Source organism: Otolemur garnettii, unplaced genomic scaffold (assembly GCF_000181295.1).
Source record: "Otolemur garnettii isolate 467f Iridium unplaced genomic scaffold, OtoGar3 scaffold00156, whole genome shotgun sequence".
NCBI lineage: Eukaryota > Metazoa > Chordata > Mammalia > Primates > Galagidae > Otolemur > Otolemur garnettii.
Window position 1 is genome coordinate 1293833 of NW_003852551.1, and position 27073 is coordinate 1320905.

The window sequence follows — 27073 nt, forward strand, 5'->3', positions numbered from 1 at the left end:
GAGAACCAACCGGAGGGCAACCCTCGCCTGAGGACAGCTCCTGGGGCTGTGGGTTTGGTTCTCAGTCACTGGAATGCAGGCACTTTGGCTTCCGGGACAAGAGCATGGTCAAAGTGGACCTCTCCTCCTCATCCTCTTCTGCTTCGCCCTGTAAGCTCTCCATATCCTCTCCCCTGAATGCCATCTGCTTCCTTGGACCAACCTTCTAACTCCTTCGACAAAGGTGAGCAGATCAGGTGGACTCAGGTGTGCATGATAGGAAGGGACCAGCGTGTGAACAAGCCCAAACCCCACACGGACTGCGTGATCATGATGCCATCTCAGTCATCGTGTCCTGCAGTGAAGGACCTTTGGAGGGGGGGCCGCCTTTGGTCACCCCGCAAATCGTAAGTTATACACGTCTGCCCTTTCCACCCACGCGTAAGTCTGAACCTTTTGCCAAAACACTTTTCCCAGACTCGAAAGAAAACCCCAAAGAGGAACCTAAACCTTCATTCTGCCTTCACTGATTGGACAGGAGCGCTCAGGCTCCTGCCAACAAACATTTCAAAGAAAAGCCAGACGATGAAGGGGGAAGTGATGAGAGAAGCTGGAAACCTCTTGGGCCGACAAATAATCGGGCCACTCATTCATTCTTCCGTTCTTCTCACCATTGAGTCAGAAGGACTGAGGGTCGCTGTGAGCCTACCCCTGCTCCCAGGAGCACCCCCTGGACACCTGTGGGGTGTAGGTGATGGACTGTAGTGGCAGGGCATCCCCAGGCTTTCAGGGGAGAAGGGGAAGGGCCAGGAAGTCTCCCCAGGGACAGCCATGGTTTCTCACTTTCCCCATCCCGCTCACCACTGGAAAGAAGGTTTTTTTCAGAAGAAGATTATTAAATAGTAATAGTTTCTGGTATTTATGGAGCGCTTGGCTTTGCACCAGGACTTGTGTCGTACACATATCATGTATTAGCTCGCTAAATCTACCCAGTAAACCTTGAGGTGGATGCTGTTAATTTTCCCTATTTTACAGATGAGAAAACGGAGCACAGAGAGGTGAGGCACTCTGCCCAAGACCACACAGCAGGGAAGGGGCAGAGCCTGGCTGCAGTCTGGGCTTATTGCCCTGCATTTTGTTGTTTCCTCACCAAAGACCTGCCTCCTTTGCCCCTGAGAGCCAGTAACAAGGGCCACCAGCAGCATGGGTGTACCCCACTCCAGCCCTGAGAAAATCAGGGTTCCGCACTGGAGAAAGAGCAATGAGGTGAGGCGTGGAAACATCTGCCAAGTAGCAAGTGATCGGGAGGCCTGCGTGCACCCAGTGAGCACTCACTGTATACCAGGTCCCCTGTCCAGGGCTGCAGGGCAGGGCCACATTCACTCTTTGCAACCACCCTTTGAGGTCAGCATTGCTAGCCCATTTCACGGAGAAGGAAGCTGAGACTGAAAGAGCTTAATTAACACACACTTCGGGTCACCCAGCTACCGAGCAGCCTAAACCCTGGTCAGTCTGACTCCTAAACTACCTGCAAGGCAGATGGATAGTCCCAGGAAGCTTAGAAAAGGTTGTTTTCTTGCAGCTAAATTTAACCTTTCACAAGGCCACCCCTCTCTGGACCTCAGGTTCCCCATCTATAAGATGAGGAGGGGTATGCTCTGCCCCCAGACATTCTCCTGGATTGGCTCATTGTTCTTCTGGCTTCTCAAGGCAAGACCCAAGTCTCACTCCCAGCCCATTCCACACTGCCAGCTCCGTGTGTCCCAGCTGCTTCCTTCAGGAGACCAGTGACAAGGGCCCAGGCTCCGAGCCCACTGAGGACTAAAGGCGGCCCTCATCCCTTCCCTCCCTCCCTTCTTCCTTCCTTCCTTCCCTTTCCTTCCGTCACCTAAGGCAGGCTACTCATGACTAGAGTGGGAAGGGCTGGCTGAGTTCAGGGACTGCCCCTGGCCAGCCCCAGGCCTGAGGTACAGAGGAGTCAGAGCACCCTGGGAGCTGCAGGCAGCCCAGGATGACTCTTGGAGGAGGGAATGTTTGTGCTTAGACTGCAAGTTGGGTGAGACTCCTGACGACCAGCAGGGCACAGTCTTGGTGGCAGATTTGAGGAAGGGTCTGCAGATGAGGTGTTCCCAGGAGAAGGTGATAAGAGCTGGTGTGTTGGCTGCCTCGCTGAATCCGGAGCCCAGGCCTCAGTCCCTACCTGTGGAGTCCGGGCTGGCTCGGGGGCAGGGCCGGGGTCAGAGGACGCTACTCTCTTCCTGCCTCTCAGAGCCTCTGCAAGGTCAGGTTTTCGGGCCTCTCTGCTCAGAGCATCGTCTCGGGGGCCCCCTCCCCCTCAGTGAGGGAGCAAGCCTCTCTTTGATGCGGCCACCTCAAGGCTGAGGTGTCAATGGGCCCTCTATATGACCAGCGGGGCTGCTGGGGGCCGCCGGCGGCCGTAGTGGGTGCGGTGAGGCCAGGACACACAGTCCCACTGTGTGGAGCGGGCTCACGTCTGCCCAGACCCTGTGGGCAGTGGGGGGCTCCCAGGAATGCCCTTCTAGCCTGGGGGGCACTTTGGGCACCAGGGTGGTCTGGGGAGACGGGTGTGTACAGGGTGGCCTCAGAAGCCGCCGTCAAAGGGGCCTAGCAGATGTGGCGCCAGGCAAGCGCCATAGTGGGTGCAGAATGGCTGGCGGTCAGTCCGTTCATCTCCCAGGGTTGGTGGGGGTGGGGGAGCCTTCCACGGACACGCATTCAGGGTGACCCACCGTCCGGGGTTGCCTGAGATAGAGGAGTTTCCTGGGACTCGGGACTTTCACTGCTGAAACAGAGTCCTCTGTTGCAGGCCACTGTCCGGAGCTTAGCAAAGGACACACTGACTGACCTCCCTGGTCTGGGCAGTGTCCTCCCTGTCCAGTGACCTCTGAGTCAGACCATCCCAGTCAGACCTGTCCAGGGCCATTTCATCCACCCCCTGCCTCCACACGGGCCTGCTCCATGTCTGAGACTCCATTTTCCACTTCTCCTGGGTTTCTTTAGGGGAAGAGCTGGTGGCCAAGTCCAATCACCACTGGGAGGACCTTGTCCAGACAGTTGAGGCCAGTCCTGTGGCCAAGCCGTCTCCCAGCACACTCACCACGTCCCCAGCCATCCCAGCGGCACCTGAGTCAACTCATCCTCTCCGGCCACCACACCTTTGCCCAGACTGCTCCTTCTTCGGGGGCAGACTCAGCTGCACGCCAGTCCTCCAGGGATGTGTCCTCTCCTCCCCCAGGCTGGGATCCTTCCTCACCTTCCCCCATATACACTTCCCAAACTCCAGAGTCATGTCCTCTTTGCCGGTCCCTTCCCCCGCCAGCCTAAGTTGTTAGAGTAGAGATTACGACCTGTCTTCCATGGGTTCCCAGCACGAGGCCTGGCTCCGAGTACTCAGAAGGAAAACAGTTACTGAGCAATTTCTTTGTGCCAGGCTCTCTGCCCACATTCTCTCCATAGCAGGTTGGCATAACGATCATCCCTCAAAAGTGAGGAAACTGGAGACAGAGGCGAAGCATTCACTGGCCCTAGGTGACAGTGAGGGGCAGAGTCTGGCTCCAGAGCCCGAGACTGAATCTCAGTACTCCTTAATATGTTCTTGTACAATTACTAAATTAGCAAATGAAAACATTTGCCTCCCCAGAGCTCCTTTAAATCCTGATAGGGTGGTTTAGGCTATTTCCTCCTTCCTAGAAGGCAACTGCCCTTGGGAGAGAGCTTACGCTAGTGGGGTGCAATGTAGGGGTGCTATGGGGGCAACTCGCATGAGGGGGGTGCCTGGGGGTACAGAGAAGGGCTTCATGGGGGCACATTCAGTATGAAGTCTTAGCCCCCAGTGGGGCTGTGGGAAGGCACCCTGAGATTCTCAAGGCCATTGCCCAAAATTGTCAAATGGGGAAATTGACAGATGGAGAAAATTGTCAGATGGGGAAACTGAGGCTTCCCTGTACACACCCGTCTCCCCAGACCACCCTGGTGTCCTGGCCCGGAAAGAGGAGGGGACTGGCATATAGTCACACAGAATGTCCAAGTCATAGCTGTCAGGTCTCAGCTTCCCCTGAGAACAAGAGGAATATAACCCATTTGTCCACCTGGCAGGCACCCTATTGCCCTCTTCTCGCCTCCTGCTCAGCCCTCTGCTTGCTGGGCAGAATCAAATGTCTCTCTAACCTCTTCCCAAACCTCTTCTCTGCACAATGAATCCAGGGGAGTTGGGGTTCCTTGGCTCAAAATGAAAACCCCTGCTCTTTTAAGTCAGGGGAACCAAGAGAAGCAGGGTGCGCGGCAGCTGTGAAATGTCACACCCAAGCAACCACCCTCGTTTGGGGGGCCTAGGACTCTCCTGCTGCCTCAACAGGCCTCTGGGCGGGCTCTAGGTTACTAGAAGGCAGGGCACGATGAGACACTTCATTCTCAGCCTGTGCTGGCTGGTAAAAACGAAAGGGAACCCATTTCCCTCTGCTCTATAGGGACACTGAGGTAGCAGGAGCTCGGTGACAGTACTCAAGTCACAATGAGGGAGACAGAGGGGACTGGGCCAGCTCAAGGAGCACTGATCGTATCCAACTCACTCAGGCCCTTTTACTGATGAGAGAATAGTAACCCAGAGATGTCCAGTGACTCAGACCGAGTCACACAGCCCCCGGTGGAGGACTGGGCTCTCCCTGGCCAGCAGTTCCTAAGCCAGTCGGAGATACATGTCAGAATCACTTTGAGGGGATTTTCAAAACCACACTTGCCCAGGCCCAAACCCAAGAGTTTCTGATTCTGCAGTCTGAGATGGGAACCCAGTGTTTGGAAGCTCCCCAGGGGCGCTGACACCTTGCTCGGAGACTGGGTTCAGACAGCGTTTGGAGGAGGCAGAAAGGGAGAAGAGGAAGCCGAAGGCAGTGGAGGGTAGAGCAAGCCTCTTACCCTTCTGCTGAGACTCTAAGCGATAACACACTGGAGGCCTGGAGGCTCTGACATGTGTAGGCCTTGGGGGGGTCTGTGAACTTGGGCTGGAAATCATGGCCCCTCTCCCTTTGTCAACTTCTAACTGATATTTACCATCTTTTCCCACAGCCGTTTTGTCACCAATAGGAAGCACAGATATTCTTCAGTCTCATTAGGAGCGTTTCGGATTATCCTGAAATACTGCGCGCTTATCACTGCTGCAGGAAGGTGACCACCTTCATGAAGAGACACAAAGTCACCGTCTCACAGGCTTGCCCTTTTGGTCTGATGACTGTATTCTATAGACTTGGCTTCCCCAGGCTGCAGAGACTGGGAGGCTCAGAACAGGTGAAGGACCCTGTAGGCAGCGCGGAGCCAGAGCTCTGCGGGAGACCTTAGGTTTGAGTGTCTTTGGGGACAGTTGGCAGCTGGGGCCCTGTGAGCCTCAGGAACAGAATTTGGGAGATAGGTCCGCAAAGCAAGCATGGGGGAACTGGGCAGGAGAGAGAGGGCCAGAGAACAGTATGGACAGGACTTCTTCATGGAATCACAGGGAAAGCCTAGGACCCCAGACCTCAGACTGGCCCCCCAGGATTTCAGCCTATAAGGCACTTTCTACACCTTCCCCTGATGACCAGTCCTTGCTCTTCCCAGCAGCCTCCTATCTCTGGGCACATACTGGGCCAAGGCCAGTGGCTCTCCTCTTCCCCTCTCCCTTGGTGCTGCTGTGGGCCTAAGGAGCCCATCCCAGGCGGGACAGCACGTTAGCCCTGTCTCCTAAGACTCCTTTGTTTTAAACCCTACATTTCTCCATCTTGCTCATGGACGTTGAAATACAGATTACAAAGACCCAGCAAATGGTTTTTATAAACTCTTATTTTCTGGCCACAGAACTGCCTTTAATTAGCTCTGTGGACTACAAAGGGAACAACGTTGTAATGGCTGGAGCTTGAAGGAAGGAGCCCTCGGCTCTCAGCTCCGGGGCCTGGGGCTGCTGCTTGCCACTGGCCACACCCAGGCTGGGTGGCAGCGCCCCTACTTTGGGGGACTGCAGGCCCCTTCTCTCCCCTTCTCAGTCCCTACCTGCAGCTGCACTGCCAGCCTTGGCCTCATCAGGGAAGAGGAACAGGCCCTCCTGTTGGACAAGCCTTCACAGAAGCCTGTGGACCACAAACCCAGGCACAGGGTCCCACTCCCTCTGTTAGCCAGCAGCGGCCAGGCAGACAGACAGTCGGACAGACCCCCGCATCTCTGTTGACCCCTTTGGCTGAGGAAAGGCAGCAGCACCCCACCCCTAAAGGTGGAGTTCTAGATCCCATGCAGCCCCTCGTTCTGGAGCAGAACTGGTCCCCACAACCCAGAGGCACTGCCCTCACACACAGCCTAACCCCAGCCTCAGACAATCAGAATGCCACAGCCAGAGGGGTACAGAGAGGTTAATTAACTTGCCTAAGGTCTCTCAGCAAGGAAGCTGCTGGGCTGTGGGACCCACACTCAGGGACCCAACCTCAGGTGCCACAGCCCCTTCTGGGTTCCTGCTGGGGAGGAGAAAGGTGGCAGGGGGTGCCTGAGGCCAGACACGTCAGTCCCAAGGGCCAGAGAGAGGCAGGAATGGACTCCCCAGCCCCAGTTAGATCCCAGTTTGGGATCCCAGACCCTTCTCCTTGCTAAAAGACACAACCCAGAATCCTGGGTCCCTCCAGGCCAGGAATAGAAGCAAAATCTGCCCAGAAACATTTTCTTCTCCTCCGTGGCCAAGTCCACAAACCTTCCCGAAGCCTGACCACCCCTCCACCCCAAGGCAGATCCAGCTTCAGTCCAGCTCAGCGCCACACAAGTTCTCCACAAAAGCATGAAATTCCCTCCCCTCCCTCTTCCCTTACCCCAGGATTACATGGTAAATGGGGGCTATGAGCCTTGGAAGGTCTCTGGATCTTGAGGAGCAGCCTTGTCCCCTGTCTGCCACTCATGGCTGTCCTCCGAAGCTGGCCAGCCCATGTTTGCCTAAGTCCAGGTGGTAGGTTCCAGCTCCGGCAGACCCGGGGCTAGGGCTGGAGGGCCCAGAAGCCACATTAGCAAGGCTCTCTACACCGAGATCACAGAGACTCCCCACCTTGACCTCCCACCACTCCAAGGTCTGGCCTTTGAGGTCTGGAGGCCTTGCGGTGTCCATTGCCCCTGCTGCTAGCTGTCCCCACCAGCTAAGGATAAAAGTCTCACAGCAACGTTCCACACCACCAACCCTCTGCCCGCCCCAGGCTTTCAGAGGCCAGCAGATCTAGGCACTTGAGGGCAGCCCGGGTGGTTGGTGGCGGGACGTGGTCCGGGGCCTGGCCACAGCTCCCCACCCGCAAGGGCCAGCCCAGGGCCCTGGGCAACTGTTACTCACCACGGATGTAGGTCGGCGAGTAGGTCGGGAAGGAATCGAAGATACTGTTGGATGCCATGCCCCGCTCTGGAGAAGGCGAGAATTCAGCCCTTCAGGGGGTTGGGTTGGGATTGACTTGGTTGGCTGTTGTTTTTGTTTTTTTGGGTTTCTTTTTCTTAGCTACTTTTGAGAATAAAAGGGGGGGGGGTATTGCGTTTTGTTTTGTTTTTTTTTGTTTTGTTTTGTCTCTTTTTTCTCCCTGCTGCTACGAAAAAGAAAAAAGGAAAGAACGCGAGAGTGTGTGTGTGTGAGCAAGAGAGAGAAAAAAAAAAAAAATCCCCAAGGAAAGTAAGTTTCTGTTTGTACCCAAGAATTTGGATTCCCGGTCCCACAGGAATGTCTAGCCACAAATTTTCAACAGAAGCGTATGCAGAGTGTATCATTAGATGGCGGGAAGGGGCTTTCGGCAGCCAGGGTGGAGGAGCTCTGGGCTGAGAGAGCAGAGGAGGCCCCCACCAGCCACAGGGAATGAATGAATGAGGCTTACCCTCAACAGAGCCCAGGCTCCGGTGGGTGCGAGGGCGGCTGGGGGTGGGAGGACTAGGAGCCAACCAGCTCCCTCGCAGGGCCCTGGAGGCAGCCGAGGGCCTGGCCTTGTGGTTCTGTGGTTGAGGGACCAGGCCTTCACAGTGTCAACCCAACCTCAGCTCACAGGATGCAAGCAGCCCGCTCGCGGCCTTGGCCCATTGGCTGGGCCACGGTCACCTGGGTCATGATGTCACGGCCTCTTAGAAGATCTTGTGGTTGCCTCTCTCTTTTTTGGAAAAAAAAAAAGAGAGAGAGAGAGAGAGAAAGAAAGAAAGAGAAAGAGAGAAAAAAAGTGATGGCTTTTATTTGTGGAGCTGGCCTCAGCACGCGGCCCAAGAAGCAGAACGGAAAGCAGCAGTTGGAGTGGGCGCGGCGGGGCGGTGGTTTGGCTCCTGGGTGGGAGACTCCGTCTTAATTAAGGCCAGCGTTGGCCTGGGCGGGCTGGGAGCCCTGATCCTCCAGTGGGCGGGGGGCTCCTCTCCATACCGCCTGGCCCCTGGCTGCGGCTGACACCCTGCTATTGTCCACCACCATTGTTGCCTGGGAGAGGCGTCCACATGTGTGGCTGGGTGGCTCTTTGGGGGATTTTATGGCAGTTGGGACTAAGTACAAATGGGAAACACATGAAACGGCATCATCAGCTCTCAGGCCCAGCCACGGCCTGCCTGCCCCAGGAAAGGCCTTCCATGTGAACCTCGTGGTTCACCAGGACTATGTCAAGAGGCCCTCTGCAGAGCTTGGGGGTCTGCGGCCTGAGCTTGTCCCTCAGGGCCCTCAGGGTTCGCTGAGGCCCCTGAGCTTTCCTGCTCTCTCTAGGCCTTTGCTCACACTGCTCCTCCACCTGACGTGCCTTTCGTCAGCTTCTTTGCATCCTTCAATCCCCAGAGGATTTAGGCTCTGAGGGACTTAAAAGTAGAAAAGACATGGAAGACCATTCAGCCTACTCTTCCACGTTCCCAGAAGCTGGGTCAGGCTCGAGGGATGGAGGGTAGAGGGTGGCGGCTTTTACCATTTCCCTGGCAAGCTCTACTCTCCCATTTCACAGGCCAGAACACTGAGGTCCAAGGTGGTTTGTGTAAGGTCACACAGTATTCTGGAATAGGATTAGAACTTCAGCCTCTGACTCACCAGCCCAGCCTCAGTCAGGATACCACAGCACCCTATAAGCTAAGTCCCAAGACTTCAGAAAGTCCCTCTGCAGCATAAAGACCACCCCTTCACCTCTCAGGGAACCCAGGCTTGGGGCCAGGCCCCAGCACCAGCCTCAGACTCCCAGTGATCTCTGTAGGCCAACACAGGAGGGTGTGAAGGGGAGCACCAGTGAGAAGGGGCTTGTCCAAGGTCCCAAAGAGACTTATTCCTGGCACACTGGATCACCCTTGGAAGATGCCCTTGGAAATGCACTGAGTGCCTCATCTGGAACATTATGAAGGTTCGTCTCCCATCCCTGAATGATGAGTTGACTGGTGCTGGGGGTGGGGTGGGGGACAGGAGTTCTAATCAGCCAGGGAGGAAGCAGATTTAGGGTGAAAGCCACAGGAATCTGGAATCAGATTTGGTTTACAGTTCTGCTGAATCAAAGCTGTGAGAATTTGGGGTAAGTCACTTCCCTTCTCTTGGCCTTGGTTTCCTTCCCTGTAAAATGGGGATAACACCTTCCTTGGAGGGACGGGCACTGGGTGAGGGCAGCATAAATATTGGTTTCCTTGGTGGAGTCTCCATGACGCAGTTTGGGCTCTGTTATGAGTAAGCTCAGGTAAGGAACCACCATCACAGTCTCACACAGGGTACACAGACCATGCCACCTGCAGCCTGTAGTATAAACTCATCAGTAGCCTGGCCTGGGTGGGGATATGGGGGGTCAGTGCACAGGTGGAAACTGTAGAGGGGGCCTTGGCCTTTTGGTCAAATTCAGTGCGTCTGGGAGTCAGCCACCTTGTGAAAAAGATCAGAGACTGACACAACCGGAAAGGACCCCCTTTTATAGAAGCAGAAACTGAGGCCCCCAAGAAACAGAGACTCATCCAAGCTCACCCAGTGAGTCAGTGGAACCCAAGCCCCTGCTTCCCAACCTGGGAGTTGTTTCCATTCTGACACCGCCCCAGTTTCTGATGTGCCATACCACTCTACACACTTTGTTGTTTTTTCTGCACTTCAGAGTGGGCCCCCTTAAACCCCTATAAGTTGGTCACCCTGTGGGGCTCCCCCTCCCTGGGAAGCTGAGTCTAAGTCAGGAATGAGGCAACCCAAAGGGTTGTGTTGAGTTCAGTGATGCATTAGTGCAGTGGGTAGCTCAATTCGTTCCCAGGGCAAGGCAGCAAGTAAGTACCAGCCTTGGTCCTTGCCTTAAGGGACTCCACTTGCCCCCTCATAAGCATGTGCTAGACTTTCAACAAACTCCTGGAAGCTGCCTAGGGAAGCAGAAAGAATCTGGAGGCTGGAACAAGCCATACCTGAAGACTATTTCTTACGAACTGTGAGATTGTGGGCAAGAGGCTGTATTCTTCCTAGCCTTGGTTCCCTTGCTTGTGAAACGGGGTCAGTTATAGTACCTACCTCTCAACATTGTAAGTAGGATAAGTGAGAAAATAATCACGAGTGTGCCTGGTATACTGTAGGTGCTCAATTCCTGGGGGCTCCCTTTCCTTTCACATCTGACTGTATATTCTCTTGACATATCGTGGGCAATTTTTCTCTTGTTTTCCATGGGGAAAAAAAAAATCAAATCAGGATAATAAAAAAAATCTAGTTGAAGGAGAACATCATGAAAAAAAATAGTATCTGTAAGAAAAAAAAAGAGAATCATAAATAATAGTATATTAAACCCCTTATTTTAACTTTTAACTTTCCAATGTGCATGAAATGGCCTTCCTCTTGTTTTTCTGGCTTAAGCCAAGCCAGAAGGCCCCTCCTACAATTTCCAGTTTTGGTTTCTTTAATGTGGAACATGAATGTAAAGATGCTTATGAAGCAATCAGCACGTAACATCATCTAGATTTTACTCTTTCCCCCTGTCTTTTACGCTGTCCCACCCATATCTGATTCAACTTATTTTTTTAGCTGCTCGCCTTCACTAAGTCTTTGCAAAGCATTTGCTTAGTTTTCCTGTTGGGCATCCTATCCTGAATGCTGCATCGCCACTAGTCAGAGTCCAACCAGAAAGGAGGGACCGCTGTGAGCGTTGGAAGCCAGGGAAGCTAATTCAGAGATTATTGGCAGCGCAGGGGCTGGAAGGGCTGAGTAGTCAAAGACAGTGAGAACCCTAAGCCTTAGTGTGAAGCCACTGCCACCCTTTGAGGAAGAGGGACACGGGGAGAGGTGGTGTTCCCAGGCCCCTCAGCTGAAGCAAAAACATGGTGGACCAGTCAGGCCTTTACTGGAGCCACCGAAGAGACTCGGCCACCATGGAGAGATCTCCTGAGACAAAGAATAAGTGGGAGAAATACCCTGGTTCCTCCCTTTCTCCCGCTTTTCAGTCTCCTCTTAGTGCCTGTCATTGGTCAAACCTGTCGTTGGGACCAGCTGACTGAGGGGCTCAGGGAAATGCAGCCCGGGGGATCAGATCCCTGTGTCACAAAGCCAGACAGGGGAAGGGGCAGAATAGAGCTGAGGGCAAACTGGCATGGGACTGCCACAATAGCCAGTGAAGTTCTGCCACCATACCAGCCTGGCTGGCACTAACGGGGCTAGAAACATCGTGACTCATGTTTGGTAAGTGATATCTCAGTGGCTGGTGCCCAGGGAGGGATCTGCTAGCCAAAGGCATTGGTCAGCAGGTTACACAAGAAATACAGGTGAATTTCCCCCCTGACCCACCAGCCGGTTACCTGGAGTCAGTTAGGGAAGTACCCGCTGTGAGTAGCAATGACATCTGTGTCCTTAACCAGCTGACGATTTCACCATAACCCCAAGTTACCATGCTTGGGGAATTGTGTCACCCATCCTGAGTATTGGAGCAGGCCCTGTCCATGAATGTTACCATTTATAAACTTGGCGCAGCCCCTCCCACAGCCTGCAGGATGGGTGCAGCCCTCCTCATTTTTCAGAGGCGGAAAAGACTATTCTAGGGATCAACCCCACGTTTTAGCCCATGGGAGTCAGTGCAGCCAGCTGGGACCAGATGGGCAGTGGATTTGAAGCAGGCACTAGTCTCAGAGTTTCGATTCTGACTTCCACCAGCACATGGTACAGTAGGGCCCAAGGAAGGTGCTGGAGTGAGATTTGATACATGCTGTGGGCTGGCCAGTGTGGGGACACTAAGAGGCCTCCACCCCAATCAGATGGGCCCCTCCTCCAGGCTGGAGAATGAGGCCTCCGGGGCTGTGCTCCCACCCAGGGACCAGTAGCTGAGGACTCACCACATGCAGCGCACATACCGAGAGCTTAGGCAGCATCTGCAGGGACTGATGTTCTCAGGACAGAGCACTACACACACCAGGGGCTGTGCGGCCCTACTGCCAGTCTGCAGGGGAGCGCCAGAAAGGCGAAGAGACCTGCCCGAGGCACCGTGTTTGCAGGTGGAGGAAACAAGGCTCAAACTCAGCCCACCCTCCACTTGCTTTTGGGGCTTCTTCTCCCCTCCCCACCTTCAGCCTCTCTTTTTCCTGTTTGTTTTGAAAACCCCATCGTGGTGCCCCCTTCGAAACCAAAGCCCTCCCTTCTCCTGTGCCCCTTCCTGCCTCAGCCCCTTCTCCAGGGTGCCCCCGCCCCGCTGCTGTTGGCTGGTCCTCTCCCCGCCATCCCAGGGTCTCTTACACCACAGGTCAGAGGCACTGAAGACAACCTCATGAATATCTTCACCCTTGTCATCTGCCTGTTCAGGGACCCCAGAGTTCCACCTGCTGCCTTCCCTCCTGCCTGAAATCCCACCAGCAGCACCCATTTGGGTTCCCATAGATGGAAACGGCTCCATAGTCCTCTGTTAAAAAGGCAGGCAGGACAGGGAGGGGAACCAACACAGCCTTGGGGGGATCAGCTAACACCCAGGAAGGGGCCCAGGCTGCGACCGTCCCAGTCCTCAGGAATGGCCACCGTTGCCTGCCTGGCCCAGCCTCCTCCCTGCTACAAATAACCCTCGGCCCCACTCCCCACTCCCACAAACACTTCCTATGTTTTCAGACACGAGTAAGAGGGATTCAGCCACAGGTCTCTGTCTCCACATGCAGCCATGTCCCCAAGATGCTCCTTGAACCCCCACCTGTCCCTAGAGTCCTTTCCATGGAGGCCGAGGTGCTGGGGCCCTGGGGATGGATGAGCAGGTTCAGACCCCAGCGTTGGCAGCACTTGGCTGGTGTAGGATTGGCTGGGACTGTCAGAACCTCACCCCTCTCACCTGTAAAATAGGAAAAAGAAAAAGCCCCTGTCTTCACCTTGGCATGAGGGTGAAGAGGAACTCCTGGGAAGAGCATGTGGTGGCACTTGGCCAGGTGAGCTCCTGTGTGTGTGTATGTGTGTGTGTGTGTGTAGGAGCACGGGATGGGGACAAGGGATGGGGGCATGTGGCTGACTTACTGAGGGGTTTTTGTGCCCCCAGCAGGTAGGTCTCTGCCCTCCCACTCAGTTCCCCCAAAGCCCTGCTGGGAGGGGCACTGGGCCCAATGGCCAACCCTGGCCAAGGGCTGCCTGAACCTGGTCCCAGGAGAGGTCACTAAGCTGCAGTGTGTCCTCCGTAGACTCTGGTCAGCCCAGAGGCCTTTCTTTGTCCCCTTGAGACCTGGAAAATCTTGCCCCGAAGACCCTCCCCTCTCTCAGAGTCCCAGCCCCCTCAAAGTAAGAAAGAAACCCCAAACTACAGCCCCTGTTGGCTCATAAAATGATCTTTCTTTGGGTCTTGGGGAGGAATAACCTATTTTTAGAATCAAAGAGTTCTGCCGGGACTTAGAACTGCTAAGGCTGGGCCTTGTGTGACCGCAGCTCGAAGCTGGGCTGGGAGGCAGGCACTCCCCCAGGGCGGGAGGGCACAGGCAGGTACCCCAACCGCAGGGCTGGCAGTGAGGACAGGGGCCCTCCAAGAGCCCCACCCTTAGTGCCTGGCCCAGCACTCCTTCCTGGTGCCATCAGTGGGCATCTGTTTGGGGCCAGTCCTCGTGCCCCTGCCCCGTTCCCTCCTCATGCATCCTCACCAGAATCCTGCTAATAATACCCGGCAGTCCTCATAGATCAGCATTTACATAGCCCATGCATCCTGCCAGGTACCCTTCCAATGACCCTCACTCAGTTCTTATAACAATCAGATAAGGAGGCTGAGAGTGAACTATTCCTCAAGTTCAACTCAGAAGGGCCAGAGCCAGGATTTGACCCCAGATAGTCTATATATTATTACCATTTAGTCCCACGTACAGCAGAGGAAACAGGTCCAGAGAAGCTAAGGAATTTGCTCAAAATAACCTACATAACAAATGAGAAGTCAGGATCTAGACCACGTCTGTTGTCTGTCTGGCCCAGGGCCCTCCAGGCTCACTGCAACCGCTGGGCTTCCAGGGCATGGTACCTATGACCTCGGTTAATTCTTCTAACAAATGACGCGTATGTGCATGTGAGTGTGTGTGTATATGTATGTGTGTTTGCGGGTGGATACTATCATCCTCCTCTCCCCATTTTATTGGGGAGGAAACTGAGGCTCAGAGAAGAAAAGGGACTCTTCCTGAGCTGGGAAGTTCTGGACTTCAAATTGGAACTGTCTGCTAAAGTTCCCAAAGCCTTCCCTAGAAGTGAATGCCTCAGCCCCCCACCTTCTTCCTGGCTCCCTGCCCTTGCTGCTTTGCTTAAGGGGGGCTGAGTCCCAGGAAAAGCCAGGATTGGGTTGTAATTTAAAAAAATAATTTGTTCTTTGTGGTTTTATCTCCTTCTCTCTATCTCCCTCTTTTTCTCTCTCTTTCCGTGATAATGGCCTTCTTTGCAGGGGTGTGCCGGCCAGCAAATTTGCTGACCCAGGCAAAAGGAAGGGGGGTTGTCATTATGTGGTCGGGAAATGGTGGGGCATTTTGTATGCCATCGACCTAGCATCCCAAGAATTTCAGCAGCCCTCAAGGAAATGAGAGAATTAGCTACCATCCAGGACTGTGGCTTTCCGCATCTCTGTGTGTGCATTTTCTTGACATTCAGTTGGGATGCTTAGAGCATCTGTACATAAGAGGCAGCACTGTAGGAAGGGGGGCTGCCTGCGGTGAGGAGGGAGCCTTGGCCAGGGAGATTTTAGGCTGAGGCTGACACTTGGGGGAACCAGGCTCAGAGAGGGGCAGGAACTTGCCCTAGGCCCCACAGCTAAGGCCAAGATCGACGTCACCTGGTTCTGAGTGCAGGGCCCTTTCCATGAGGTCTGGCTCTGCGAGTGATTGGCTGTGTGCAGCCAGACAAGTTCTTTTCCCTGTCTGCATCCTTCTCCTTTTCTGTAAAAGAAGGAATGGAAACCATCATCTTAGTTTGGAGTCCTTCAAAGGCAGATCCTGAATCTAAGTAGCTTATTTAGGATGTGGTCCCAGGAAGCAGCGGTGAGGGAGCGGGGCGAGTGATACAGGGGAGGGAAAGTGGCCCATGCAGGGGGCAGGAGGTGGTGGCTTACTGCTCTGAACACGTGGAGCTCAGCCCCACTGGGACCTCTGGGAGGGGCTGTGTAGAACATAGTGCTGAACTGCCCCCTGACCCAGCTGCTACGGGAGGTAGGGGAGCTGGGTTATGTTTTCACTAACTCATCGGTGCAGGGTTGTTCTAGGAATGATAACTCGCCAACAACTCCTGCCGTTCCCCTGGTTAAAGCTCGCTCAGGGCCGGGGAACATCCTTAGGCCAATCTGTCCTCATGGGAGCTGTCAATTCAGGGCGTATGTTTCCTAAAGCCACTCCCAGCTCTGCCGGGTAAGGATCTGTGCTTCAGGACACCTTCATGTGTGTCCTTCCCGGGCCTTTCCCAGTTGCCCTGCTGTCAGGGAAGTGACACATCGCACAGTCAGTACTCCCTCACTTCTTGGCCCAGAGCCTGAGAGTCCCCTATACCCAAGCTTCAGCCTGTGGGACACTGGCTTTTCAGTAGTGTCCCCTGGAACCCTGGGAGGCAGATGGGAGACACCAAGGATTGGGCCAGGCTGAGCTGGGGAAGAGAGACTCTGACCTCCCCACCACTTCAACCAGAGAAACCTGCTTTATCTTTTCACTTTTTTTTTGCTGGGTTTGAACCCACCACCTCCAGCATACGGGGCTGGCGCCTTACTCCTTTGAGCCATAGGCACCACCCTATCTTTTCACTTTTATTTTGGCTTTTATTTTCTCCTCAAAGTCATATTGGCTCTTGTGGTAAAGAGCCAATTATTTCTCCAAGGCTCTCCTCTCTACTCCCAGAGAAAAATCATTTTCAACTCCTTTTAACTGTTTCTTTGAATATTAATTAATTAGCTAATTAATTAATTTTAAATCCCCCCTGCCCCCTGGTATTTCTTTGACTTCTCTAAATAACATGCTTATGGAGCTCCTTGAGATTCTTCAGTTTTAAGCTTTATCTAACGACTTTCCACCAGGGAAAAGTCTGTGACTCCCTTCTACCCGGCTTCCTCCCCACCACGCCCCCTTTCCATCCTCCCAGGAGAGTTAGATTAGCTGTTAGTATTTCCCTTTTTACAACTGCGTAAATGCTTTTCACAGCTGAGCCACATCGTGTGCACTGAATATATTTCTTTCCTTGCATGGCTTTCTTTTCCCTGGAGTTGTTATTTGCTTAGCTTTTCATATGCGTGATTTTCTGTGTACTTAGCACTAATGCATCCCGAAACTCTCTACTAGTTGTCCACATGTCCTATTCAGGCATTCAGTAACATCAGTTATTCATGCAGGCTCTCTGAAGCTCTCCCTCTTGGCATCCCCTAACTTGATCCAGTCTCTACCAACTGCTTTGTAGGAATGCTGCTCACCTGTCCACCTAGGAACTCCCTACTGTCACTCTGGGCCTCTCTTTGTCCCTTCTTACATAGAAGTCTCTGTGTTCTGGATCCTTTCTCTTGCTTAGTTTACTTTCTTGATTTTTGTTTTGTTTGGTTTGGCTTTGGGGTTTTGGTTTTTATTTTTGTTTTCTAGAGACAGAGTCTCACTCTGTAGTCTGTGCTGAAATGCAATGGTTTCATGATCGCTCACTGCAGCCTTAGACTCCTGGGCTCAAGCCTCCTGACTCAGCCTCCCAAGTAGCTGGGACTACAGGTGCCACACCATCGCACCTGGCTAATTTCTCAATTTTTTTGTAGAGATGGGGCCTCCCTGTGTTGCTCAGGCTGGTCTTGAACTTCTGGCCTCAAATGATCCTCCTACCTTGGCCTCCCAGATTGCTGGGATTACAGGGCTGATCCACTGTGCCCACCTACTCACTTGTTTTTTTTTTTTTTTTTTTTTTTTTTTTGAGACAGAGCCTCAAGCTGTCCCCCTGGGTAGAGTGCCATGGCATTACAGCTCACAGCAACCTCCAACTCCTGGGCTCAAGCGAGTCTCCTGCCTCCGCCTCCCAAGTAGCTGGGACCACAGGCGCCCGCCACAACGCCCGGCTATTTTTTGGTTGCAGCTGTCATTGTTGTTTGGCGGGTCCGGGCTGGGGATTCAAACCCGCCACCTTAGGTGTACGTGGCTGGCGCTTTAGCCGGTTGAGCTATAGGCGCCGAGCCCTACTCACTTGTTTTGATGGAGCTCCTCCTCCAGTAGCTTCCTAGGAAAGGGTACAAGGAGGTAGACTTATTTGAGAGCTTGTTGCATTTGACGTCTTTAAGTTACACTTTGTGGGTGGCTTATCTGGGTATAGAAAAATTATAATTAAAAGAATTTTCCTTCAGCCTTTCAAGGTATTTCTCCATTGCCTTCTTGCTTCTTATGCTCCTGTTGATAAGCGTGAAGACATTCTGATTCTCAGTATCTGAAAATAGACCATGTTTTTCTCTCCGAAAGCTTTGAAGTTATTCTTTGTTCCAAGTGTTGTGAAATTCCATAGTGAGATGACTTCGAGTGGTTCTATTTTCATTGTGCTGAACAATCAATTAATGCTTTTGATCTGGACATTTATAGTGATCAATCCTGGGTCATTTTCATGAATTATTTCTTTTGATCATTTTCTCCCTTTTCCCCTGTTCTTTCTTTAGAGTCTAAAGAATCCCAAAATTCTTAAACTCTGTTATTTTCTATCTGTGTTTTTATAGTATTTTTTTTTTTTGCAAGGGGGAGGATAATGTTTTTCCAGTCCCTCTGTTGAGTTTCTCATCATCTCTGCTATGATCATTTGAATTTGCACATTTTTGTTTTCTAATCATTATATTTCATAACTTCTTGTTCTCCCAGCATAGCTGCAGGACCTTCTACTCTGAGAATATTGGTGATAGAATTTTTTAAAAAAATATTTTATCTCCTTTATGTTTCCTTCAGGTTAGTATTTAAAAAAAATTTATTTTATTTTATCTTATCTTTCCGGGTAGAGCTTTCTTCATAAGGCTGATGATCCTTGGCTGCCTGACCCTATTTGTTAGTGGGGTACTGAACCCTGGTTGGAAGCTCTGTGTAATTGCATGGGGACTGCAGACTCTGAACTTCACGGGGTGCGGGGTCTGTCTAGGTCATTTCCTTGGCCAGTATCTTCAGTTCTTTCATCCTATTCTGTTCAGATTCCCTAGGGGGGGATTCTTCTAATCTGCTTGGAAGGAACTGGACTGGCTGACCATGTTCCTCCTGGCAAGAGGATCTTGAATATGTATATGTCACATTCTCTTGATCTTTCATTTTCTGTACAGTGGCCACTGTGTTTTATGTGGTTGGTTCCCTTCTGTCCAGAGCCCCACTGTTTTTCTCTCTCCAGAAAATAAACCTCCAATATTCTACTGGGATAGGGAGAAGACTTCAAGGACTAACAGCATCTGAAACAGACTTTCAAATATGCCTCCTGTTCTCAGCTCCTTCTTCACCCCCATTTCTAGATACGTCTCTTGAGTTGCCAGTCCCCGAGCCTTTGCGGGTTCTGCAGCGTAGGAAGCTGAGTTGCTGTCTGGCTCTCCCCAGGGCTGCGTCTGCAGGGATTTGGGTCTTTCAGATCTGCCAGGTCGGCGGCTTCTCCTACAGCTGCTTTTTGGGTTCCTACCCTTTGTTGCTGTTATCTCTTCTTCTGTTCTCTTTGACTTTGTAGGTTTGTGTCTAAAACAAAACAAAAAACACACCGCCAGCAGCCAACCAAGAAACGATCCCTTACAGCTAGGAAAGCAGAGGTGAATGTGTGCCTTCGACTCCTTCCTTTCTGTTTTCTAGATTGTGGGGAAGATTGTGTCTGAGGTTAAGAATGTCAGATAGATCTTGTTTATGTTTGGGAAGACTCAATTTTCAAAAGAGATTAATCCTTCTCCAATGAATTTATAAATTGTATTTAGCAATTTCAATCAAAACCCCAACCAGATCTTTCACAGAAGTTGACACACAGTTTCTAAAGTTGGCATAGAAATGCACATGGCCAAGAAAAGCCAACACAATTCTCTATAAGAGGAGCAAAGATGGGAAATACCACCAGGTACCAGAATCTAGAATACGTTGAGGTAATGAAGTCACAGAGGTACTGGAACAAAATTAAGACTACAAAACTAAGCCAGTATGGCTCAGCACATATGGCTCAGCAGCTAGGGCACCAGCCACATATACTGGAGCTGACAGGTTCAAATCCAGCCCGGGCCTGTCAAACAACAATGACAACTACAACCAAAAAATAGCTGGGCGCCTGTAGTCCCAGCTACTTGGGAGGCTGAGGCAAGATAATCGCTTAAGCCCAAGAGTTGGAGGTTGCTGTAAGCTGTGACACCACGGTACTCCACCAAGGGCAACATAATGAGACTCTGTCTCAAAAAAAAAAAAAGAAAAATTAAGCCAATGAAACAGAGTGAGGTACCCAGAAACTGATGCACCTATATTGAGTGTATCAGTCAGGGTCCTGCAGGAAACAGGTGGCACCCTTAAAGGGTTAACTGAGGCGTGTTTAATGGAGCAGTTCCTTATGGAGTTGGTGGTGATGCACCCAGAGTCTAGCATAAATGGGAAGCCATTACCACCAGCCCGAAGAGGTAAGGGAAAGGGGATGTTATGGACACCCAGCAGTTCTAGGAGAGGGGACAGCTCATGGAAAAGGCGCAGACATGGCCCCAGCCCCAGCTGGTGGGGGTGGGGGGATTTCTTTCAGTGCCTCCCTCTGGCTGAGCCCACCCGCAGGGTAGAGACCAAGGAGGCTGGGTGAGGCAGGCCACAGGGTGAGCCCCCAGGTGCACAGGGAAGAATAGAGAACAGCCAGTATGTATGGAAATACCAGATCCTTCCACTCAGAGGGCCCACAGACAACACAGATCCCCCAGCTCCCAAAGCAGCATTTGACTGCCCACTGTTCTTTATTCCGCGAATGGCCTTTCTGTTGGGGCTCAGAAGACCTGGCCTGATTTACAGCATCTTGACATGTTGAACTCAAGAAATTGCCTCACCGACCGTCCTCTGCCCAACCCAGCTCTCACCCCTCTGCCTCTCCCAAAGCACAGGATGAAGCTTTCTCTGAAGTTCCCTTATCTATCAGAAATTGGGCCTCCCAGAAATGACCTTCCATCCTTCCCCTGAAATTTCAAGAAGATAGAAACTCATGTCACAGAGAAAGAGACTGAAAACAAAGCATTGTACTTAGAGCCCAGACAAACTAAACTCTGAACTTTGCCCAAGCCCCTGTTTGTTCTCCGATCTCCTGCAGTTTCCAAAGAGGCTCATCCACGAGGTAATGTCTGCCTCCTGGTCTTCTCATGCCCCGAAAAATCATTTACCCCAACACATGAAGAAGGGTATATAAGCATCCAGACCTCATTAGGTTATTGGTAATCATGAGCTCTGAGTATTAAATAATCTCATTCCAAAACAATATGTTCACATTCATCCTCGGAACCTGTGAATATTGCCTTAGATGGTAGCTGATGGAATAAGGATTTGGGGACGAGATTATATGGCATTGTTCATGGACCCCATCGTATGTGCCTTTATATGAAAAGGGCAAAGGAAATAACCCAGACAAGGAGATGGCCATGACCACGGAGGTGAAGGTCAAGGAGATGTGGCCGCAGGGCCAGGTAGAGGCAGGCAGGATTCTCCCCTGGAACCATTCCTTGGTTCAGACTTCTGGCCTCCAGAACTCTGAGAGAATACTTTTCTGTGGTTTTGAGCCAGCTGGTTTGTGGTTATTGGCCGTGCAAGGGCCTAATGTCATGAACTTCACTGTTGGGAGGCACAGCTGGGCCAGGGTCCAGCATTGGGCTGGCCACGCTGGCTGCTCAGCGTGTGTCTATTGAACCAAACTGAGGTGAGTTCGCCGTTGGAAAAGGCCTGGGCTTGTCACACAGGCCGACCTGGTTCAGGTGATGTGGCCACAGCAAGTGACATAGCCCCTGCATCTGTGAAATGGGTGCCATCCCAGCACCCAGGTAGAGTGGCTGTGGATTCAAGCCAGGCAGTGAGCAGCAAGGGCCGGGGCCCTGAGGACACCTGCCTCCAGGGTTAGATGGCCCTCTGCCTTGCAGGCTGGCTGAGCACCCAGGGCCGGCGCTATAAACTCTCAGAAGTTTGGCTACCATTTGAGGGGCCAAAAGGCTTCAGTGAATTGGACTGGGGGCAAGTCATTGGCAGGCGGTTTCAGTAGTGTCCCCTGGACTCTGGGGATTGGCCCACAGGCTTAGACTTGGCCATCAGCCCACTTCAGGAGACCGCTCTTCAATTCTGGTTTCTCACAGGGCTTAGAAGCCAGAGATCCTCAGAAAGTGGTCCTGTCACTGTGGGGAGCAGCCCTCCAGACTTCCTGGAGGGGCTGAGGGGAAGTTGCCACCCTCCGCCTGTTCCTAGCTCCCACCCTGAAGTTTGGTTTCCCCCTTTCGAGGAAACAGATCAAAGAACTTGAAGTTGCCTCCCCAGAGGCCGGGGTTGGGGGCAGCTGTCAGGTTGGGGCTGAGTTCCCCTCTGTGTGTGCGATGCACGCCCCCTCTCACCCCTGGCTGCGCTGTCACCATCTGTTCCCATTTAACGGGTGGCAACATGGAGGCTCAGGCCAGGCACGACAGAGCCTTCCACCACCTCTGATCCTCATGGCCTCTCATGGCCTGGCCCTGACCCCTCCCTATGATTTTGTCCGTCTCTCCTCCCCAGTGACAATAGTGATGCACATTTGAACAGTTGAAAAGACTAAAGAAAATTTTAAAAATCACTGTGGTCCTATTACCCAGAATTAAATATCGTCAACATTTTGGTGTGGTTCTTTCTCTTAGTTCAGGTCTATCTTTTGCTCTTTCCTTCTTTCTTTCCTCAAATGTCCCCCACTGCACACCTAGGTCATCATGAATCCTTTCCCACATGGATAGGAACTGCTAGACAACCAGTATTTTTACCCTGAGTACACAGCTTCTGGGAGTCAGCAAAAGGCCTGTAGGTTTGTGAAAACCCTACACAAAATTATGTAAAATGTGTCAACTCAAGCAAGAGAACTCATGGCTTCCATAAAATTCCCAAAGGAGCCTGAGAGCCCCTCCTCTGCCTGGGATGTTTGAGGCTGAGCCTGGCTGGCCCAGGTTACAGACAGGAGCTGTGACAGGGGAAGGGGCTTACGGTCCAGGCCTCCTCCCTCTGGGGGATGACCAGCATTCACACATCCCAGATGTGCCAGAGGGGTCTCTGCAGCATGACCTTGATGACAGAAGTGCAGTTTGGGGGGAATTCTGTGCCCTCCCCAGGTGGTATCTGTGCAAATACAGATCCTCAGACCTGCAAGCTAGCTTCTGCCCACTCGACTGTAATGCCTCAGCTCCACCCTCCTGTGCTTCAAAAATGTTTAAAAAGTGCCCTCTAGTTTCTGAGGTGCCCCTGAGCTTTGCAGACCCAGGGAAGCACATCTGGCCACTTCCCGTGTGGTTGTCTGGGGCAGCAAGCCGAGACGGAAGGATGCGCTGCCGGCTTCTACTTACAGGTATTTATTTTGTACCTACTATGTGCCAGGCACAAGTCTCAGCCCTGAGATTCACAGTGAATCCAATAAGACCTCTGTCATCCTGGAACAAAGAACAGTAAACAAATGGGCGTGTGCCATGGCAGGTGGCATCGTGCTCTGGAGAAGACACAGAACAGGGTAAGAAATAGAGAGGGAGGGCCTACTTTATTGGGTGGTCAGAGAGCTGCTCTCAGTAGCTGGCGTGTGAGCAGAGACCCAGAGGAAACAGGCGGGGGGGGGGAGCACCTTCCAGGCCCAGGGAGCGGCCAGCTCCACCACGCCAAGAGTTCAACTCACCAGCCTTACTTGAGGCCATGTTGGGGGAGCACAGCTTGAGATGACTCTGGACTTAGAGTTGTCTGATTTGACCAATAAAAATATAAAATTCTGGGGCGGCGCCTGTGGCTCAAAAGAGTAGAGCGCCGGCCCCATATGCCGGTGGTGACGGGTTCAAACCCAGCCCTGGCCAAAAACTGGAAAAAAAAAGTATATATATATTATAATAATAATAAAATATATAATAATATATATATAATTCTGGATATTACATGGGCTACATTAAAAAATTATTTGTCATTTACCTGAATTTGAAATTTAACTGGGCATTCTATATTTTGTCTGGCAGCCCTATCTGGACCTGGACATAGATAAGCCGGCCCCAAGGTGGCAGAAATTGATTGAGAGGGACAGCTAGTGTTCCTTGCCACAGTATTTGCAGTTAGCCCTGGTTGGGCAATGAGGAGCCTTGGCAGGGTACTGAGCAGAGGAGAGACAGACTCCAATTTGCCTTTTGGGAAAGTCCTTTGGGTATGAGGAGGGGTTGGGTGGTAGTGTCCAGGTGTGGGTACTGAGGTCTGAGATGGGACAGCAGCCTCCTGGACAGGGTGAGATGGATTAAAGAGGCATTTGAGAAGCTGGGGTGATGAGTCAAGACTGACTCCTGGGCTTGTGGCCTAGAGACTGGGTGGATGGTAGTGAGGGCACAGGTGCAGAGCCTGGTGGGGGTTGGCAGTGAAGGCAGGGGCAGGGCCTGTTAGGTCAGAGCTGGGAGGGGTCCAAGCTGGTGCGCCATGGGATGGTCTCCTGGAGGTGGTGCTCAGTGGCAGGTAGAGGTACAGCTCTGAGCCCAAGAGAGAAGACTGAGGGAGTTGGGTGTCTATCACCTGCTCAAACCTGGCCTTGGCCACGATGGCCATGAGGAGAGCATGTCAGATCACCGGGGTTGAGATGTGTCAGTCTCTGTGGCACGGGGAAGGTCAAGCTCAGAAAGGTAACTGGGCAGGTCGTGGGGGTGAGGGGAGTCAAGGGAGGGCCATGAAGGAAGGGGTCATCAGTGGAGATGAATGCCACATTGATGGAGTGACCCGGATTTGTTGGTGGCCATCTCAGTTGGGAAAGTGGGGGTACAGGAGAAGGGGCAGAAGCCCCAGCCATGTTCATTTGTTCACCCATCCATTCATTGATTCATTCTTTCTTCCAGGCTTAGGACAGAGAGGAAAGTGACTCTCTAGGAGCCCAGGGCTGAAAGGGCTGAGGGGTGTGATCAAGGGGCTGAGGAGTAGGGGTGGGAAGGATGGCTCAGAGGAACAGAGGATTCAATAGAGATGAGAGGGATGTCTGGGCAACATCTGGGAGCCCCCTTGGCAGTGGGGAGTGGATGACTCTCCTGGAGGATTGCAGGGAGGTGGTGTCCCCTGGGAAAGCCAGGTTCAGGCAAGTGGGGTATGAAGAGAAACTTTCTGAAGACCTTGACTCTTCCTGGAGCTGGTGACCATGGCCTAGGGATGCTAGGTTTGGTATGATGGGAGAGAGGGTGCTGAGGCACAGGAAGCTCCAGGGACTGGTAGGTCCCTTGGGCCAAAAGAGGCAGGGATTGTCTTCAGAGTCCCAGGGCCTGATCTGTCTCTTTCCCTGCCTGACCTTCCTGCCTACCCCCAGGATTCCTATGCTTTTCTACCCTCTCCCTGCCAGAGTTCACTCCCAGGAAACAGTGGAAATAGCTCCCTCTGAGGCTGCTGGATTACAGAGCCACCTGCCCAGGCTCCTGGTGAGTGGACAATGCAGGCATTGGGCCAAGGGGGAGGCAGCTCTGATGGTCGATTTCAGGCAGTGGAGAGGAGAGGAGAGGGAGTGATGTCTCCCAGAACCCAAGGGCATGGCCTCCATGCAAGTCTGGGGCCTTGCCATTCAAGGTGGCCAATAATGACAGCAGAGTACTGTCCTCCTCAGCCTCCTTGAAGCTACATAGAATTTCCAAGGTAGAGCAGCCACAGGCAAGAGAGAAATCAAGACACTTCCCTCCCTGGTGCAGACGCTGCACATGAAGCCATATCAGATTAGCTTCTTTTCTTGTATGTGGTCAAGGTGTCAGACGCACTTGCTGCCATCTGCTTCCCTCCCGTGGTTCTCACTATTCAGCTAGGCCTCCCGTAAGCCTGGGGAGGGATGAGCAGAGGCCACTCACCCAGGGAACCTGGGCTGGGGTGGAATCCTCAGCCTCACTGCAGTGCCAGGGGGTGCAGAATGTCTAGTCCTCTCCTGGCCTGCAACCACCTCTCATGACTCCCTAGGACGGCAGCATCACCTCCACACTCCTCAGCCTCCCAGATCACCCTCTTGCAGCTTCTCCCTGCACACTCACACTGGCCAAGGTGGGAGATGCTCTGCACCTTTCAGCCTCCAGGTCATCATCCCTAGGGAATTGTCCCAGAATTCCCTCCTGTCCTCTGCCATCTTCTAAGTCCTGCTCCTCCTTTAGGGCCCATCTTCCACTCCCCTCCCCCAGCTGCAATCTCATTGTCTATTTCCTGTGCTTTCTGTAACCAAGGTGTCAGGTTCCTAGAGCCTGTTTGCCCCTTGATGCCCAGAACAGTGTGGCATGAGGCACTGGTATCAGGAAATGCCTTTGTTGAATAATCTGTTTAGATTCAACTCACATGTCCCAGGCACCTGCTCTAGGCAGGCCTTCTTAAACTTTGCACACTGGGGCTCCTTACTTTTTCACAGTGGTCTGGTGATATCAGTGCCAGTGCCTCCATTCTCATGTCAGGAAACTGAGGCTCAGAGAAGACACGGGACATCCCCAGTCATGTTGCCAAGAGGTGTCAAAGCTGGGGTTGTGCTGAGGCCTTTCTGAGTTCAGAATCTGGGTTTTTCTATTTCATGCTTTGTCTCTCCAGCAGGATCTTCCATCTGTCTGGGTCTTGGAGTAAAGAGAGCAGTAGTCTGCCGTTTCCATGCTGCCTGTGGGTTCTCTTTCTTCTGTATTATTTCTTTCCTTATAACAAAAGAAATTCACATTCAGATCTGACTCTTAAAACCAGTGCTCTTTCCAAGGCACTCTACTGCCTCTGTTCCAGGAGGAGTCCCCTCAGCCTCAGAAGGCTGAGAAGGTGACCTGGTCCTTCCCCCTGCCTCCAGACAACTAACTCTATCAGTGGGGACCTTTCTGGCTATTGCAAGTGACAAAAAACTAACTGTGGCAGGTAATTTTACTTGTCAGCTTGGCCACACCAAAGTGTCCAAATATATGGTCAAACTTTGGTCTAGACGTTTCTGGGAAGGTACTTGTTAGATAAGATGAACATTGAAATCAGTAAACTTTGAATAAAGCAGATGACTCTTCACCCTGTGGGTGGGCCTCATTCAATCTGTTGAAGGCCTTAAGAGTACAAAGGTGGACCCCCGGTAAGAGGGAATTCTGCCTGAAGTCTGCCTTTAGACTCAAGCCACAGCCTCACCTCTTCCCTGGGTCTCTAGTCTGCTAGCCTGCCCTGCAGATTTTGGACTTGCCAGCCTCCACAACCAAGTGAGCCACGGCCTTAAAATAAGCCCACCCTGCCCCTGTCCTGCTTTCCTCTGTTCTGGCTTCATTCTGGACCAGGCTGTCCTTACAAAGTACAAAGAAGGCTGTCAGCAGTTCTATCTCACTGCCAAAACTTGGCAAACCAGAGGAAGGGAGGGCCTCTTTTTTAATAATTCCAGGCCAAAGTTCTGGTGCTGACACCCATTGACCTGGCTCGATTCACGTGACAATTCCTGGGCCCGTTGCTGTGACTCTGACTGCGCAGGGGGCCAGGTAGCCCTGTTTACTGTGGCCTGATGATGATTCCTACATGTTTGCCTGGAAGCAGATCCCAGGACTTGAATCAGCCTGGAAGGCACTGCAGGTCTGAAAAACAAGACTGCCAACAG

The 27073-nt window shown here is 52.3% G+C and overlaps 1 protein-coding gene across 1 annotated transcript in view; it reads right to left on the bottom strand.

Moving 5' to 3' along the window:
- The window catches only part of RUNX3 (runt related transcription factor 3), a 61990-nt gene extending 54603 nt beyond the window's left edge, over window positions 1-7387 (bottom strand). Inside the window, exons 1-4 of the mRNA XM_003799770.2 lie at window positions 7322-7387; window positions 3969-3999; window positions 2933-2962; window positions 1130-1151 (exon numbers count right to left, since the gene is read on the bottom strand). Coding sequence (XP_003799818.1) covers window positions 1130-1151; window positions 2933-2962; window positions 3969-3999; window positions 7322-7379 — 141 coding nt within the window. The 5' untranslated portion in view covers window positions 7380-7387. The remainder of the gene's footprint in view (window positions 1-1129; window positions 1152-2932; window positions 2963-3968; window positions 4000-7321) is intronic.
- Window positions 7388-27073: the final 19686 nt, after the last annotated feature.